Raw genomic sequence first — 17,681 nt, 5'->3', positions numbered from 1 at the left:
CTTGAGAAATCTAAATGATCCTTGGCTTGGCATCCCACCGAATTGATCAGTTTTAATCTTTTATACCTTGGTGCTCTGACATGTCACTTGTAGTACAAATTGCTGTGCCTTATTGTCTTTTAGGGAGAGACAAAGGCTGGAAGCCGAACGTCTTGCACAGGAGGTGAGTGTCATAACAACATAAGAAAGGTTCCAAACAAGAGGAAGCAATTTGACCATTCTAGCCCGTTTGGAACACAGTACCGAACAGTAGTAGTTATTTGAGCTAAGGGTGTCGTCCAGCCATTTCATCAAGGAAGCCAGGGTCTTAGTTAAAATGGCTGTTCCGTACTCTCACAACCTTTTGAGTAAAGATGTGCCTCCTTGTCTCAGTTTTAAATGCATTTGCACATGGGAAAAAAATGTTTTCACTTTTACTCTCTGGTTTCTAATCATTTAGACTTCACGAGGTGAAGAATGTGACATAATTGAGCTCTGTCATTTATTTAATCATATTGCAGAGATTTGACAGATTCATACAATGGCCTTAAATGTTAAGCAGACTTCCAGAATATGTTATTTATGAACAGTGCAATAATTTATTTCACAAAGAATTGTCTTTCATGTTGACAAAAGCAATTAAATGGCTTGACATTCTTCTTAGTGTTTATGGTGTTTGGTAAAGTTTCCTATGAAAATACAATAGGAGAGTTTTAAAGTATTCTTTAAAATACGCTTTATCATACAAAATTTACATCCCCCTAAAAGAATTAAATATCATGACTTACATCGAGTACTGTTCATATTTTAATTCTTTTTGTAAAGGACATCAGAAGAGAGATGAGAAAATCACAAATCATTTTCAGACAGGCTTGTCTTGTAATATTTGAGTTTACAAAGTGTTCTTTTAAAAAAAAAACATGTGTCCAGTGCAGTCTTAAGATTTAGGCAGTGCCACCTGTGAAAAACAGTATAGATTGCGCAATAAATTCGAAGTGAATGTGAAGGAAATAGTGTTTCATTTCTGGAAAATGAATCTCTTCTTCCAGTATCTTAAAATTATTGCAGGTGCAGAATTTGTCGGTTAGTTAGTTTTTTTTTCTGTATGAGTTATGAATCAGCCGGTGAAACATGCAGCATGCTCGCATTTCTTTTTCTGCAGTTTACTCATTGTGGCCTTTGGAGACGCGTTTGTGAAGTTTAGTGACATTTAATGATAATTAGTCATGGAGGGCTACTTAAATTAGTTACTGAGAAAGTACAGAAAGTGGTTTGAAGAAATTGCACTGGCTGCAGCAGAAAACAGGGACCGTGTTATCGATTTTTGGTCCGTTCCTATCATTTAATTTGCTGCTGTTGAGCAAACACTTTCTGGATTCTCTGATTCAATAAATGTATACGCTGTTTGCAGTGAATTTGATTTTCTTAGTCATTGCAAGAAAAATTATAACACATATTAAGTGTTGCACTTTAATCTTTTTGCTCGATCTTTCAAGACATCTCCATTTTGTTGGCAAAACATTGCTATGGTTAACGCCACCTTACTCCCTTTTCTCACAAAATCATCTGAAAATGATCAGACAGTTATCTACTTTCGTTAATTTGTTACCGTTTTCCGCTGTACGCCTTTCGGTGCGTCGACTGTGTCGGGAGCCGTGCCGGGTCGGATAACGGCGGTGTGTTCCCACGTGCAGGCCGAGGAATTGCGTCGCGCGGAGAAGGAGCGGGCGAGAGCCAAGGAGGCCGGGGCGAGGGAACAGAGGTGTCCGGACAGCATGCAGGTGGAGGAGATCCTTCGGCTGGAGAGGGAGATCCAGGAGCTGCAGCGGAAGAAGGAGCAGCAGGAGCTGTCCCTGACCGAGGCCTCCCTCCTGCGGCTGCAGCTCCTGCGGGACGAGGAGCTGCGGCGGCTGGAGGACGAGGCCTGCCGGGCGGCCCAGGAGTTCCTGGCGTCCCTGAACTTCGACGAGATCGACGAGTGCGTGCGCAACATAGAGAGCTCCCTCTCGGCGGGCGGGGGGGAAGGCGGCGTGAGCGGGAAGCCCAGCTTCAACTTCAGCCAGCCTTACCCCAGGGAGGAGGGGGAGGAGGAGGAGGAGGAGGAAGTGGACGAGGGCTTCGAAGCCGACGACGACACCTTCAAGGACTCGCCCAACCCCAGCGAGCACGGCCACTCCGACCAGCGCACCAGTGGCATCCGCACCAGCGACGACTCCTCCGAAGAGGACCCTTACATGAATGACACGGTGGTCCCCACCATCTCCGGCGCTGCCAACGCCCTGGTGCTGCCTGCGGCCCCGGGCTGCCAGAGCAGCTCCAACAGCGGGGACTCGGCCTACTGCATGCCTGAGAACCTGGGCCTCCTGGCGCAGGACTCCGTGGAGCTCATCCCACCCAACGAGGACTCCGATTACGATCAGGATGACTACGATGAGGGGGCCATTGTGTCGGGCAGCAGTGTGGCTTTTTCCATCCCCCACAGCGGGCAGTGGTCCTCAGATTACCGCTGCTCTGTGGGCACTTACAACAGTTCTGGGGCATATCGCTTCAGCTCGGAGGGAGCCCAGTCCTCGGTGAGTAACGCTTGACCTTTAACATCAGATTCTATGATGTTAGCAGAGCTATGGCATTGCTATGCAACTCTTTGGACTAAAGCCTTTATCCAAGGCAAGTTACAACCCATAAGCAAACTTCTTTGTAGTAATGTAATAGAACACTGTCAACTCGTACTGTAGGTCATTGGAAGAGAAGACACCTCAAATACAGAAAGACAGTCATTGTTACTTTGTAAATTTCTAAACAGGGTACATAACATATACCTGTCATGCAGCGCAAATGGTATAACTTTTAATTTAAGAAAAAATAAAGTGTAAAGTGTAAAAGAATTTAAAATGTAAAAATAAATTAATTTAAATGTTATGAACATGCTGACCAACACACAGTTTAAAAACATGTGTATTAGTTTACATGTACTAATTGTTAATCTTGCAAAATTGATCCAAAAAGACATTTAACCTGTCCATCCATCAAAGTTATTTTCATTTCATTTTAGTACTTTGTGTTATTAAGTTCTCTGAATCAGTAGTGTTCACAGACAGCACCGTAACTGGATTCGATTTTTCCCTGAGGGCTGGTGACTGTAGTGTTTGTGTTCTCTTTCTCAGTATGAAGACAGCGAGGACGACTTTGACAGGTTTGACACTGACGACGAGCTCTCTTACCGGCGAGACTCCGTCTACAGCTGTGTCACCCTGCCCTATTTTCACAGCTTCCTCTATATCAAAGGTAAACCCAGCCCCTGGGTGGCCTAGAGAAGCCTATTGACAGATTCAATCACAGTGTGTGTGGGGGGTATTTAAGTCAGAATCACAGCAACAGTAATAATCACAATTTAAATTAAATCCTTTCTTCGTGTGATCTGGGATCTTTTTTCCCCACTTTTGTAACTGCTTACTGTATATTCAAAGCCCTGGAGGCTTAATATTGGGACAGATAAGTTATTAAATGTGACAAAAAATGAGGTCCTGTATCAACCAAGAAGGAGGCCTGAGCACCCTTCTTATAATCTGTTGACAGATTAAAATTAATCTTCCTTTGACCAAAGTTTTATCAGTTTTGCAACTGAAATGCTGTTACAATAATTCTTGCATCCCCTTCATATCACAATAGTGCAGAGGGAACATTGTCCACCAAGCAAACTGCTGGTCTCAAAAACTTTACTCAAGTGTACCAAGCTATAAGGCTATATAGCTTTAATAGCTATAAGAGCTTTAATTATAAAGTATAATATAAAAGTACTTGAATTTGTTCGTCTTTGGTGTTGCTTGTAATATTACAGAATATTTTGTGTTTTCAAGTTTAGAAATACATTTCTAAATTTAGGGTTTAGAAATTCTAAAGTTAACAAATTTGAAGTTCATTTCCAGAGTAAAATGGCAAAATGATTTTATTAACACAACTTGCACTATGGCATTTGTCACAGGATGCTGCACAATATGCACCGAATCTCCTGACATTTAATAGCATTCAAAGCTCACAGAGCGTGGTCTCAAGGAACTCCTTAATCAGGAAGGCAGTCGTTCTTCATCTCTTGCTTGCAGCCTGCAACCTAAACTGAAAGTGCTGAATACATTTCAACTACACATGACAAAAATGAAATATCTGCGTTGAGATAAATAAGAAAACAGACAATGTGAAACAGATAGAGATAGATCATTAATGTTTAAAACACTCTTAGTGTTAAGTCAGGACAAATTACCACTCAGGAACCCCAATTCTGTTTGTTGATTGCTGCTCTGCTATGTCTGGCAAAGTAATGTTGAGTATGATTAGTCCATTAGTTCACATGAAGCTAATTAGATCTGTAAGATTAAGGATTAAGTGCTGCGTTTATTTGCTTTCAGACACTTTTTATTGCTAGGCAGGCACACATTTTCTCTTTCAAATACATTATGTCCTGGAGCACTGAAGTCAGGCACCGTGTGGATTTTGCAGCGAAACAGTGTTGTTAGTGTTTAAGGCTGAGGGGCTCTTAAGAAGTGGCCCATGTCTGCTTAAATGGTTTATCTAATATTTGTATAAGAGCCATTTTCTTACGGACAACAGGTCATAACAAATGTCTTTTCAAAATGTATATATTACTGACAAAAACAGAGATAAAACCAGCAGTAGGATCGTGTAAGTAGCTGCTCTCTTTCATCTTCCCAGTCCCATGAACAAAAAAAAAGGGTTTGCCGCAGTAAAATTAAATGACTTCCCCTGACATTTACCACTAGGTGGCAATGCAGAAGCTGTGAAAAAACTGTAAACAAGCAAATTGGCAGCTTTGTACCTGTAGGTAAATGAAGACCTTGTATTGACAGAGGTGTTCTGCGATGGTATTGTTCAGCCGACAGTGCCTTGCCATTACGAATATTGTATTAGAATATATGGCCTTGGGGAGTATTCTGTACTTTTTTATATTCTTGTCTATCCTTTTGTCAGTGGACTCTTGAACTATTAGAATACGTTAATGTAAAAAAAGGTTACAAACACGAGGCGGCCATGATTGTTTTGGTGAGCTCATCCGGCACATATGGCACTTCTCCCCCAAACTCCTACAGTCATAGTTAGAGGAAGTGACAGAGGGGATAAATTAGTGTCTCACTACTTTGCTTTAGCAAACAGAAATAAGAAGTCACATTTCCTGGCTCTATCAGTCACAAGCTGTTGTGTTAGGAATAGCACTTAGCTTGCAAACTCATGAACTGGGGGGAGGGGGAAATACAACACAATGTGATATACAGCCATTTCTAAGCATATTACGTTCTCACACAGACAAAAAAAGACCAACGCCTTTGGTGCCTTGCACTACCAGGTTTGTTTTAATAGCTTCAACCTTTTCCCAGACTGCTGCCACATCGCAGGCCAGTTTTCCGAAGGACACCAGGAAAGCAGTCATGCTTATACCTGTAACTGAGAAGGAGAGGCCTTGGAACCACGTTCTCCTTTTGACATGTGGTTTTAATCATGACCTCTGATATGGTGATATTGATATGGTGATATCCTCCTTTTCATTTTTAGCCTGCAGTTTCCATGTTTAAGTTGGGGGTTATCCGGCGTGTTAGTGGGCTGGGAGGGATATACCTTGCTTCAGTTTGTGCGCCGCGCCGCGCTGAGCCTGTCGCCCCCCCATCCCCCGCGCAGGTGGCCTGATGAACACGTGGAAGCGGCGCTGGTGCGTGCTGAAGGACGAGACCTTCCTGTGGTTCCGCTCCAAGCAGGAGGCGCTGAAGCAGGGCTGGCTGCACAAGAAGGGGGGCGGCTCCTCCACCCTCTCGCGCCGCAACTGGAAGCGCCGCTGGTTCGTGCTGCGCCAGAGCAAGCTCATGTACTTCGACGGCGACGGCGAGGAGAAGCTCAAGGGCACGCTCGACGTGCGCTCTGCCAAGTAAGGGCTCCAGTCCAGAAACCGGCGTCTCCTTTCGCCCGCGCCCCCTGTCATTACAAAAGAAAAAATTGATTGGATTGGTTCTAGAGAGGCATCTGTGGTCTTTAAATTAGAGCCTTTTTTTCCCAGCACACCACCCACAGCTTCCTTTAAAAGCTCCTTACTACAGTTCATTTTATAAAACCCAGTGCCGTCTTAGGGAAGAAAGGATTGCTGTCGTTGTGTTACCTCAACATTAAAGTTTGACGTTTTGGAAAGAATTTAATGGAGTTTTGAAAAGTTTACATTTACAAAGAGACTCAAGGCTCGAGCATGGAGGTGTGGATCTGGTAATCTTGTGTGCAGCGTCAGTGCTGTTTTGTAAACACAGCTAGACTGAAATCACACCCATTTGGAAAGAGCAACACATATGGCCTACAGAATTGTTTAATCACTGTGTTTCACTGAGACATCTCCACATTGTGATTCACTGTAAAAGCCAACCACCAAGATTGTTTTCTATTTATAATTCAGGGAAATTATTGATAACACCGGAAAGGAGAATGGAATTGATGTGGTTATGCCGGAGCGCACCTATCACCTCATTGCTGAATCGGCTGAAGACGCGAGGCAAGTAGAATTGTTCTGGTGTTACACATAAAGACACGATCAGACAGTCTTCACTTTTGTGCTGCTTCTAACATTTTCCAGTTTTCCTTTGCAAAGAAATTGTTCAGCCAACTTGTTGTGGAAAAGTGTGTCATAAGGCTATTGATTTAATCTTCTCTCTGTGGCTATGCTCTCCATTGGATGTTGGTACTTCATCAAAGTGTGTAAACCTTGCATGTAAGCTTAGCTTTTTAGTACTGAAATAGAGCATGGGTTTCTCATGGGTGGTTGTCTACTGTTTCCATTTTCTAACACCAGGTTACTTTTTAATTGTACACAATCAAAGATACAGTAACCACTGTTTTACTCTAGTATCCTCTGTGCACCACTTAAACAAGACACACGGGGAAAACCCAACACCTTTGTCAGAAAGAAATCAAAATGTAGTTGCCATTTAAAATACAGTGTTTCTTTTTAAAATATAAATAAGTGATCCTCTGAAAATATACTGTAAAAATCTAATCTTTTGAGGTTATTTTTCCGTGTTTTCTATTTTTTTAGTTTTATTTCTCTGTTTTTCCATCACTTTAGGAAAGATGGACACTCCTTCCATTTACCACTTAGAAACTCCAAATGAAAATATACTGTAGTAGTTTCCAAATACCTACTCTCTTCATCCATAAACATTCTAGTAAATTCTAGTACTGTATATAGTATTTTTTATTTGTTTACAGTTTACACGGTTATTTGTAATCAGCACAGCTTCTATGTGTCTTTAGCCAGACTGATTTCATTTTACTTTATAATGTACGTGTATGATTCATAATTTGGAAAGGACAATTAAAAATTCTGTATTCTATTCAGATACATGCTTCAAACAATCAATGATAAATCAGTTTACAGCTGATTGAAACATGCAAAATTCTCTCACAATGTAGATTAATTTAGCATGTATCATACCAGTAACCTATGTGTTTAATGTACTCCAATCCTTACACATTTATCCAATGTTGGATATTTTCTTCTTCAAAAATATCCAATCCAGTCTAATTCAGAGTCCATCTTCTAGGTGGTAGTAGCTATTTGGATGTGTTGTTTTCACAACTAAATTGATGTTACTCTGCATCTGCTTCTGTGCGGCCATTTTCTGTGAATTCCACACCATTGGGGAATTATGCTGTCCAGTTGTCAGTTGATTTCAATCTGGTTGAGCGTTCACTGTGTTGTCAGTGTCATTAAAACACACAGGAAAGATGGGATGTCATTTTTGCTGACAGTGTCAAATAAGAAATAAATAATTCTAACCGGGCTAGCATTATTCTTCAGCTGAATGAAGCTTCACTTTATAGGCCTATATAGGCCTATTTTTCCCAGATGATATATGAAATATTTTAATTTGATCAAATTTCAGCAATCAGGGAATTAAACCAGATTTTTCACTGGTTGTATTTATTACCAAACAGTCTCATAATATGGATTTGATCTTGTGTCTTGTGAGTACACAAGACTGAATTGAAACTGAATTGTTTTTACATCCTATGCATTTAGACTCCTAAGAGTGTATTATTATTATTTCCTCTTTTTAAAAGTGATATCGAGATATGTAATACATACATTTCCTAAATTCAAAATTTCTAAGATGCACATTAGAGCAGCTTAATATTCAGTCGAAGTTGTTAGAGCTTTGCACAGATTTTAAATTGTGTTGATGTTCAGTGTTATATGATTGCGGGGGGTTTTCAAACTGAAAGTAGCTACAGTAATTACATTTTACTAGTGCTAATGGTTTCAGTATCAGTCTGTTTTCAACAACGATGTTAAAATATTTGAAATACTCTAATTTAACATAATTAAGAGGCAAAAATATCCACAGTGCAGTTTGCTGTGTCATTTCCCAGACTGTGTTTTGCGAACTTTACAATAAATTTTCACATCATGGATTTTGTTTTGAGAGATATTCCACCTAGACAAATGTGTTCCGGTTTCAGATAGCACCAGGGGTTTAGCTCTGTGAATGAGAGAGGTATTTGTGTTTGAAGTTGAACAAAAGCAGGATGAAAGCATGGCCATAATGTTGTTTGTACAAAGCCAGCAGACACACTGAATGGCCTTCTCTTAGGATATAACAAGGATAATTGCACTGGACAGCAATTCATATCACTCCTTGGCTGATGAGAGGTTGATGCTGACAGCAGTCTAAAACAAGAGGAACTGCTGTAGTGGGGAGCATCAGGAGGGGGAGCTCAGAATATTAAAGAGAAAGTGCCATTTCACTGCACTTGGAAGCTGAGCAAATTCTAGCACACCACTTAGGGAGAATACCTCTTTCTAATCATAACTCTTTTCAAGGAAGGGAATGGGATACATGCATAGAATATTACTGTGAATGTGCAGAGGTCTGTACACACTGTGCATGGGCTTCCAAGACACGTTGAGCTTCTGCTCCCCTCATTGCAGTCATCTAAAGGGGCTTTTGTCACATTGCAGACATGTTTGCTTATGAGCCCCTGTTGTGAAAAGCCTGTGCTTGCATCTGTGCAGAGTAAACATAGAACATAAGGCAGTGACCAGAATACTCAATCAAATTGCTGCTTGGTGTGAACGCCACCCCCTCCCCATGACGCAGATGTGCTCTGCCCTTACCGTCGCCTCTTCTCCCATTCTTGTGCTTTGCAGTCAGTGGTTCAGCGTCCTGAGTCAGGTCCATGGCTCGACAGAGCAGGAGATCCGGGAAATGCATGACGAGCAGGCTAACCCCCAGAATGCAGTGGTAGGTCTGCTGTTGGCTTGAAAGAGACAATGTCCTTCAGATTCAATCAGATAATAAAGGGACCGAAGTGCAAAACAATTTGATTGTTCTCGGCTGGCTGAATCACTCTTGCAGGTTCATGGCCTCACTCGAGTTTTGTAAGAATACTCTAAATTCCTCTCGGTGAGTCACTTCACCACTTTTAAAGGAGCACTTCTATGCCAGTGCAAATCTAGGCAGATTTTGACAGTGCTTTGGGGCAGCATTTTGCTCTGTGAAGGATTATTTTTACTCTTCACAGTCTCTTGAGCAACAAAATTGTGGTAAAATGTTATGTTAGGCACTAATGTGTTACTTGTTGGTGCTTTTGTTTAGGGAACCCTTGATGTAGGACTTATTGATTCAGTGTGTGCTTCTGACAATCCTGAAAGGTAAGGATTAGGATCTAATTGTCGTCATTGTCTGTCTTTAATCAAACATGGTTGTTTTGTTTATTACTTAAGGTTGTTTTAACAGTGACCATTTTTCTTGCTAGATACTTATCGAGTGAGAAACTATTTTTCTGTTTCTCTCACATTTCTAAACCTTACTATTTCAAAGCAAGCGGATATTTACTGATGCATTAACATAACTCATTTCCTTTAGTTTCTTCACAAGCCAAGGAATTAAAAATAATTTCTAAAAAATATTAAAATATTTCTTATTGTTATAGAAGAGTGTTCTTTTCTAAACTAAAGAAAGCATAGAAAAGGCAGATCCCAAAAGTGCTGGGATGTTAAAAATGCCCTTTTCCTTTTTTAACACTGAATAAACACATCCCCTACTCAGCTGCCAGCCCACAGCTCACAGCCAACCTCCAGAAACAGGACGTAAGGGAACCATTAACTGTGAAACCCCTAGTATGAGGGAATTCACTGCTGGAGTTCAGATACAGTATATGACAAAGGGCTGTTCAGTTTCTTTGTGAGACCAGCTTTGACCAGCTCCGTGGATTTGTCCGAATGGGTGATCGCTGGGGCTAAGGGCTGTTTCCAGGGGCTCTTCTTCAATTCTCCCTTGGTTGTCTTCGTCCAGGCCCAACTCGTTTGTGATCATCACCGCCAACCGCGTCCTGCACTGCAATGCGGACACACCGGAGGAGATGCACCACTGGATAACGTTGCTGCAGCGGTCGAAAGGAGACACGAGAGTGGAGGGACAGGAGTTCATCGTGAGAGGTGAGGCGGCACAGGCGCTGCTCGCAGCTGACCGGCAGGAGAGCATGGAGCCTACACTGCTTTTTCAGCCTGGTCCATCCTTTTGTCACACTTGTCTCTGGAATCTTGCTCTGCTGGAAGTATTTCGGATAGAAAAAATATCTCTAAAAATGTTTAGCTTTCAAGAGTGTGGTATTGAGGTTTGAAAATTTCATTTACTGTGTTCCCTTAGAGGACGTGGCTAATTTGCAGTACAGAATAGTTTGTTATTTACTAGTCTGATGGATTTTTGCATAAAGTCTCAACATTTATAATCATAATAATGAACATTTTAAGGTCTGACTGTCCCTGTCACACTGCTCATTTATGCTTCTTAAAAAAAGAGGAATCTAATAAAGTATTGTTTTGCATTGGTAAAATACATTGGTAGCATTAGTGTCCTCTATTAATAAATGGCCCTTTCCTGTATGCTCTCAGGAAAGGTTACACTTAAATGCTGGGGTTTTTTTCTGGCTAGGCTCACACGCGTCTGTGCGTTTTTTCCACAGGATGGCTCCACAAGGAGATGAAGAACAGTACAAAGACCTCACTGAAACTAAAAAAACGTTGGTTTCTGCTGACACACAATTCTCTGGACTACTACAAGAGCTCAGAGAGAAACGCAGTAAAGCTAGGAACCCTAGTTCTTAACAGCCTCTGCTCTGTGGTCCCGCCCGACGAAAAGGTCTTCAAAGAGACAGGTTTGTGAAAGAGATCTGCATAACATGTGTGCGTCTTTACCACAGTATGTAAGGAGAACCTCAGACTGGATTCTCTTGTCCTTGTTTAGTTGTCCTGAAAATGCTAGTGAATCAAAAAACTTTGAAAAACAGAGAAAGAGATACAGTAGTTTGTGATTTTCAAATCTGTCAGTTTTTAATGCAGACAATATACAGTATCCTTAATTTTGAGGACTATCAGGAAATCTTCAGCATAGTTTTTTTTTTGTGTGTGTGTCTCAAAGAAACCAATTACAAGATCCTTCGTAAAGCTACATATAGGCTAGAGATTTCACATGAATGTGTAAATATTCAGGGCATGTTACCAAAAATGAGAAATACCTTTTCCAAAGCACCTTAGAGGTCTCTGTGAAGAAGCATTTTCCCACCTAGCCAATTAAGATTTGCTGTTTTCTTTGTAGAAAGGATATACAGGGAGGTCCCCAATACACTTTGGGGTTAGGGACCAGAAAGCCGAGATTAATTAGAGAAACCATTATGATTTTTTCCTTCATGAGAACACAGGACTGTAAATATTGTTTTATGGAGAAATGTTTATTTGAATAAACTAAAGGACATGTATTACTTTAAAAACCAGAACTGCTGTGTAAATGAAACATCCTTCCGTTCCCCCATTTCCGCTTGTTGCTCAGGCTATTGGAATGTGACGGTGTACGGCCGTAAGCACTGCTATCGTCTGTACACCAAACTTCTGAATGAGGCTACGCGCTGGTCCAGCACTATCCAGAATGTCATCGATACCAAAGCTCCCATTGATACTCCTACACAGCAGCTCATTCAAGACATAAAGGTGAGGAATCAATCTGGGAATAGAACATGGAAGTCTTCGTGTGAAGGGTGATATCTTGGTGTGCTGTAGTCATAAGAAACAGCATGTGTACTTTTATCATGACAATGTGTCCTTTGTCGATTTTTTTCCCTGTTACGTCACACATTCCTAAATACACTGCACACTGCATTTTTCTTGGAGCAGTCATTCATTCTTCATGGTCTTCAATGTGTTGCCCTGTGAAGTACATTTGTATCCAGGCAGTAAAATGCAAATGTTGGCAGGCAGTGTTTCATTTAAAGGGGAACTGCAATGCTCTTTTTATATTTCAGGATTAGAAAGAATCGGCACTGATGAGTGCATTTCAAACCACACAGTGGAAAGTAAAATGTACGCAGTAACTTGTAAAATCTCTAATTTACATCAGGAAATAGACACAATTTCCAAGTATGCGCAGCACCATATTCTCAACTCAGCTTCTGGTGAGGTGAAACACAACTGTTACATTGTAAACAAGCATGCTTGCAAATACATATTTTTAAATTTAATAGAAATATTGCTCTCAACCTCAAGACTTACTTGTTAAGTGTGCATGCGGATCACGTTGGAAACTGTTGTGAAATATCTGCTGCACAATCTGTACTTATTCGCTCATACATCACATTAGTCATTACAGTGACTAGTGAGCAGGAAGGGCCACATCACGTCACAATTTGTGTGAACTCTCTCTCATCTGTGGCGAGACCAGGGGTTTGCTACAGCATGGCATCTTATGTTTCTTTCACAAAGTTCACGATTTTGTGCTTAATTCAAAATTTGTGAAATGTTTCTATACTATCAATGAATTTATTTTGTTACTAAGATTTTAAATAGGTCTGAGAAAGTGTGGGTTTTTGTATATATTTTCCCTAAATAATCTAAATGAATGTTTGGTAAAGATTTGAAAAGGAGTAGATTCAAATGTATTTTCATTTAAAAAAATGGGCAAACTTAATTAAGGTGTTTGCATTGTAAATAGTCTTCTGCTACACTCTGAACCATGAAACACTCAAACCTGCCTTCCAGTACAGGGTTGCAGTATTTGCATCTGTAGGAAAAAAGAACATTTGGAAACTGTCCTGTGAATTTTTAAGCCCTGGCTCCATGCGCACTCTGTTGACGGTCACCCTATATTTCCTTCTTTCAGGAGAACTGCTTGAATGCGGATGTAGTTGAGCAGATATACAAGAGGAACCCCATCCTCCGCTACACTCACCATCCTCTGCACTCACCACTCCTGCCACTCCCGTATGGGGACATCAGCTTAAACTGTGAGTCGCTTCTCAAACAACAGTGGAAAACCAATTACAGTGGTGTTATCGGTGCTTTCTCTGTCTGGTGTTTTTGAATTCCTCATGAAAAACTAATTTTGAAGATAAGGTCTATATACTGTACACAAATGCCTCACAACATTACAATCAAATTCATAGAGAAGGCAAACTCATATTGTAAGGAGCCATTAGAACATTTGCTTCTTATTTTATTGATTACTGTATTTGCAATAATATCATAGAAATCTAGCTTTGTAACCCCGTTGTCTGTTGGATCAAAGAGTGGAACTACTGTTCCCGGCACCCCACCTACTGTATACTTTTGTCTGCGACTCTCCCGATGTACAGAAAGTATTAACACCCACTTCTGAACTGAGCTAATTTATCTGGACTACTCTTTACTACGGTTCAATAGGGTACATCAATCTTCAAAGGTACTGTACTGTGTTGCAGTACTGTATGTAATCAACAGATGATTGTAGTTTGAGCGGTCAATATTTAACAAAGTGAATTCATGAACAACTGTGGTTCAGATTACGGGTGGCAGTATCTTGTGCATCTGTATGTACTTATGTATTACTTAATACGTCTAGAAACATGTGCATGTCTAGAAACATGGAGGATAGGGATGAAGTGCAGCTGCCTGTGTGGTGGACAAAAGTGTTAATCTGCAAAGGCACCCACATCTGACCTCTTCCCAAATGATCCCCTCTGCAGTGCTGCAAGACAAGGGCTACACCACGCTCCAGGACGAGGCTGTCAAGGTTTTCAACTCCCTGCAGCACCTGGAGTCGGCTGGAGACCCCATCCCCATCACTCAGGGCATCCTGCAGACCGGCCATGACCTGCGGCCCCTCCGGGATGAGCTGTACTGCCAGCTGATCAAGCAGACCACCCGGCCACCCCAGCCTGGGGGCGTGGGCAACCTGCGTGCCTGGCACATCCTGGCCTGCATGAGCTGCACCTTTACCCCCTCACGGGGCATCCTCAAGTACCTCAAGTTCCACCTTAAGAGGTAGGGGGCGTCCCGGGAGAATCTTGTGAAGATGCACGGGGATGTGGAAAACAAAAAGACGCTTGTTGCAAACTAAGCCGTCATGCAACTGAAGATGCTTTGCTTCAGACGTCAGCACATTATGTTCTGGAAATTCAGTGTCTTTTAAAGAGTTGGTAGGGGTGTTTTTCAGAGCCCCAGATGGGTCGACAATATTCTATTGAGAAAAATAATTTAGACTTCGAATGTGTTGCCAGTTTAATTTTTCCATAAAATGTATAGAACAGAAGAAGATGATAAAAAGAAGGTGCCAATGGATTGTACACAAATTCATCCAAGAATCCCATGAAAGAGTTTGCATCAACCACATAGATTAGGAATTTGTTCCATACCCAAATGGCTATCTGTCTGCGACATGTCTTGGAGAGAATAATTTAGATATACGGTATGTATGACTTCAAAAGGCATTTCTTTAAATTCACCAACAGAATATCGATTGTTACTTGACAGGACTCGGGAGCTCTTCCCGGGGACAGACATGGAAAAGTATGCAGCCTTCACTTACGAGTCTCTGAAAAAGACCAAGACGCGAGAGTTTGTGCCATCCCAGGAGGAAATAAAAGCTATCATCAGCAGGCAGGAAATGACGACCACTGTGTACTGCCATGGAGGAGGCTCCTGCAAGATCACCATCAACTCCCACACTACTGCTGGAGAGGTGAGGGCAAGGAGGGAGTCAGGAGAATCAATCGCCTGAGCACGGCCTGTCAGAGATCAATATAGAAGTCATTTATCAGTGTGTGGCTCTGCAGGCCTCTCCTAGCAGTCTGGCTCTGTTTGTGTGTACAACCTCAGACCAAAGAGGACACTTTTGTCACTTTTGTTGGTAATTTGTACTTTTTCTGGCATTTACTAGTGTGTCTGCACCTTTTCTCACCCAAAGCACCTTTTCCCATCCATCTTTTCATGAGTCTTTTTTTTCTATTTTAATATATCTCTTAAAAAAGGAATACTCTGATTCAGGGGGGGAAAAAAACGTAATTTGATTCCTTGCCTTACAAAATGGGTAATGTATTCTTAGTAACTTGAAGAAAAATTAAACAGCTTCTCTACCTGGCATTCAAAATTCTCCTGGTGAAATGCACTTCAGAGGTATTTAGCGACTAATGGAAATATCAGCTTGCTGGATAACCTGGAAACAGAGACTGGTGGAAAAGGAGGCATCTCTGACATGTGGATGTAGGGTGCTTTCTGAGACCTGCTTTGATAATTTTCTTCTCAATCCATATCATACCTGAGGAAATAAAAGGATTTTTTTTCTTATGTTCATTAGCAGGAAATATTAGGAGCATAGCAGATAATCCTCAAATTAACAGTAATGTTGATTTTATGTCCAGTAGATGCCTGTTCTGTCTTATTTTTTGAGATATTGAATTATATACAAAGAAATAAACAGAGACAGAAACACTTGAATGGATGAAGAATTGTGGTTTCAGATAAAATTTAAGGGCAAGAGATTTTTAGAGGTTTTTTTTCTTTTTTGCTTTAGAAAAAAAAAAGAAAATTGCTGGTAGCTGGTTTGGATGGGATAAAGGACAGCTGGAGGATTAGTGTCAGTATTAGAAGACAGATTAGTTTGAAATAAAAAAAAGGTGCGTTGCTTTTCTAAGAGAAAAATATTCCTGCAGATTGAAATTCTGTCTGAGCAGCTTTCTCTCTGCGACCATTCTGCCACAATCAATCTTTGACTTCTGCCTTCAGAATTAATCACCTCTATGAAAGTGCAGCTATAATGAGAGTGTTGTGTTTGTAAAAGTTTGCTTTCTGCTTCATAACATGATTCTCCCTGGCAGGTGGTGGAGAAGCTTATCCGCGGTTTGGCGATGGAAGACAGCAGGAACATGTTTGCTCTGTTTGAGCACAATGACACTATCGACAAGGCCATTGAGAGCAGGACTGTTGTTGCTGATGTCCTATCCAAATTTGAAAAGTAAATATACTTAAGATTGTGCGCGAGAAGTTGTCAGCTCGTGTATGTGGTTTATGGTGAAATAGTAAATGCTAGCCTTCTACCTTAGAAAGTAATTTTATCTCATCAAAAATAATCTCAAGAACTTTTTAAAGCATTATTTCTTATGTGTACTGATATTTATTAAGTGAGATACATGTGGTCTATCTGAAATAATCCTATTGATTCAGACGTATTTTTATCCAGAAATAATTTTTTTAGTCAGTAATGAGCCCCATTAGGTCGACTGCAGTATTTAAGGCTATTGCATTTCTTAAGGTTAATGATTTTTATTTTCAGGTTTTGTCTACAGTATATAGCCTAATTCCAATTCCCCCTTTAATAGATGCATACAACATCATTTTTTCCCTTCTCAATGGTTTCCTTTACAGTTGGAATGCTTGATTGTATATAAGATACACTGCATGTTTATACAAAAGATATACGTGCCACAGAGCACCCAAAACATACTATATACTGTATGTGAAAAACTGTAACTTCAAAAGATATTAACTGAGACAATCCTTATTTTATTATGTCTCAGTATCACAATACAAAGTGCTATTCCATGTCCATACTCTCAGCCATCTGTTTTCCTAACACAGAGGAGATTTTACTAGTGTGATGTCACATTTGATTTTCTTTAGTTGTATTTTCATTTGCCCGCTGACTGCTCCTTTAGTATTGTCAGCTGTGTTGAAAATGAAAAAAAAAATACTTATTGCCTTGATATATTTTGATTGAAAGGAAGTTGCATTCCATATTACCTCTGCCTTATAACGTACAGAATGACATTGCAAAAATATATTCAGTTATTTATATGTGGATTCTGTATTTCTATATTTGTAGGCTTTCAGGAAGCCAGGAAGAAAGTAACAAGGGTTGGAAATTTTATTTCAAACTCTACTGCTTCTTGGATACGGATAATGTGCCTAAAGACAGTGTGGAATTTGCATTCATGTTTGAACAGGTAAGAAAAGAACTTAGTTAAAAGAGACATTTCACAAAGCCATATTACTGCCTTTTTTTTTTACTATGGAGGACTTTATTTCTTCCACTCTTGGAAAACAAAACATCTAGAAAATAAAAAAAATGAATGCAAAATAATGAAATGTTGGTCCTACAGTCAGTTCATGTGAAGTTAATAAAAACGTTTTGTATAAACTCTTTTGTTACATCCCATCCAGCCATTTTCTCAATTGGTTCATCCAATTCTGGGTCCCTGTGGAACCGGAGCCTATCCTAGCAAGCAACGGGTGCAGGATGGGGTACACCCTGGACAGGATGCCAGTCCATCGCAGGGCAAACACAAACACACACACTCACACTCCCAGAAGCCAATTAACCCGCCAGTATGTCTTCGGACTGTGGGAGGAGACC

At 40.7% G+C, this 17,681-nt stretch overlaps 1 protein-coding gene across 1 annotated transcript in view; it reads left to right on the top strand.

Annotated features, from left to right (window-relative positions):
* Positions 1-17,681, top strand: part of myo10 (myosin X) — a 138,807-nt gene that overhangs the window by 116,246 nt on the left and 4,880 nt on the right. Inside the window, exons 24-38 of the mRNA XM_088918476.1 lie at positions 124-163; positions 1,674-2,552; positions 3,144-3,264; positions 5,665-5,908; positions 6,422-6,517; positions 9,173-9,266; positions 9,621-9,676; positions 10,320-10,462; positions 10,990-11,181; positions 11,853-12,010; positions 13,176-13,299; positions 14,017-14,314; positions 14,804-15,011; positions 16,147-16,283; positions 17,151-17,271. Of these exons, the coding sequence (XP_088774602.1) occupies positions 124-163; positions 1,674-2,552; positions 3,144-3,264; positions 5,665-5,908; positions 6,422-6,517; positions 9,173-9,266; positions 9,621-9,676; positions 10,320-10,462; positions 10,990-11,181; positions 11,853-12,010; positions 13,176-13,299; positions 14,017-14,314; positions 14,804-15,011; positions 16,147-16,283; positions 17,151-17,271 (2,911 nt within the window). The remainder of the gene's footprint in view (positions 1-123; positions 164-1,673; positions 2,553-3,143; positions 3,265-5,664; positions 5,909-6,421; positions 6,518-9,172; positions 9,267-9,620; positions 9,677-10,319; positions 10,463-10,989; positions 11,182-11,852; positions 12,011-13,175; positions 13,300-14,016; positions 14,315-14,803; positions 15,012-16,146; positions 16,284-17,150; positions 17,272-17,681) is intronic.

Source organism: Atractosteus spatula, chromosome 6 (genome assembly GCF_055471065.1).
Source record: "Atractosteus spatula isolate fAtrSpa1 chromosome 6, fAtrSpa1.hap1, whole genome shotgun sequence".
Lineage (NCBI taxonomy): Eukaryota > Metazoa > Chordata > Actinopteri > Semionotiformes > Lepisosteidae > Atractosteus > Atractosteus spatula.
The sequence above is the reverse complement of the archived record's forward strand: the minus strand, read 5'-3'. Positions and strand labels throughout refer to the sequence as shown.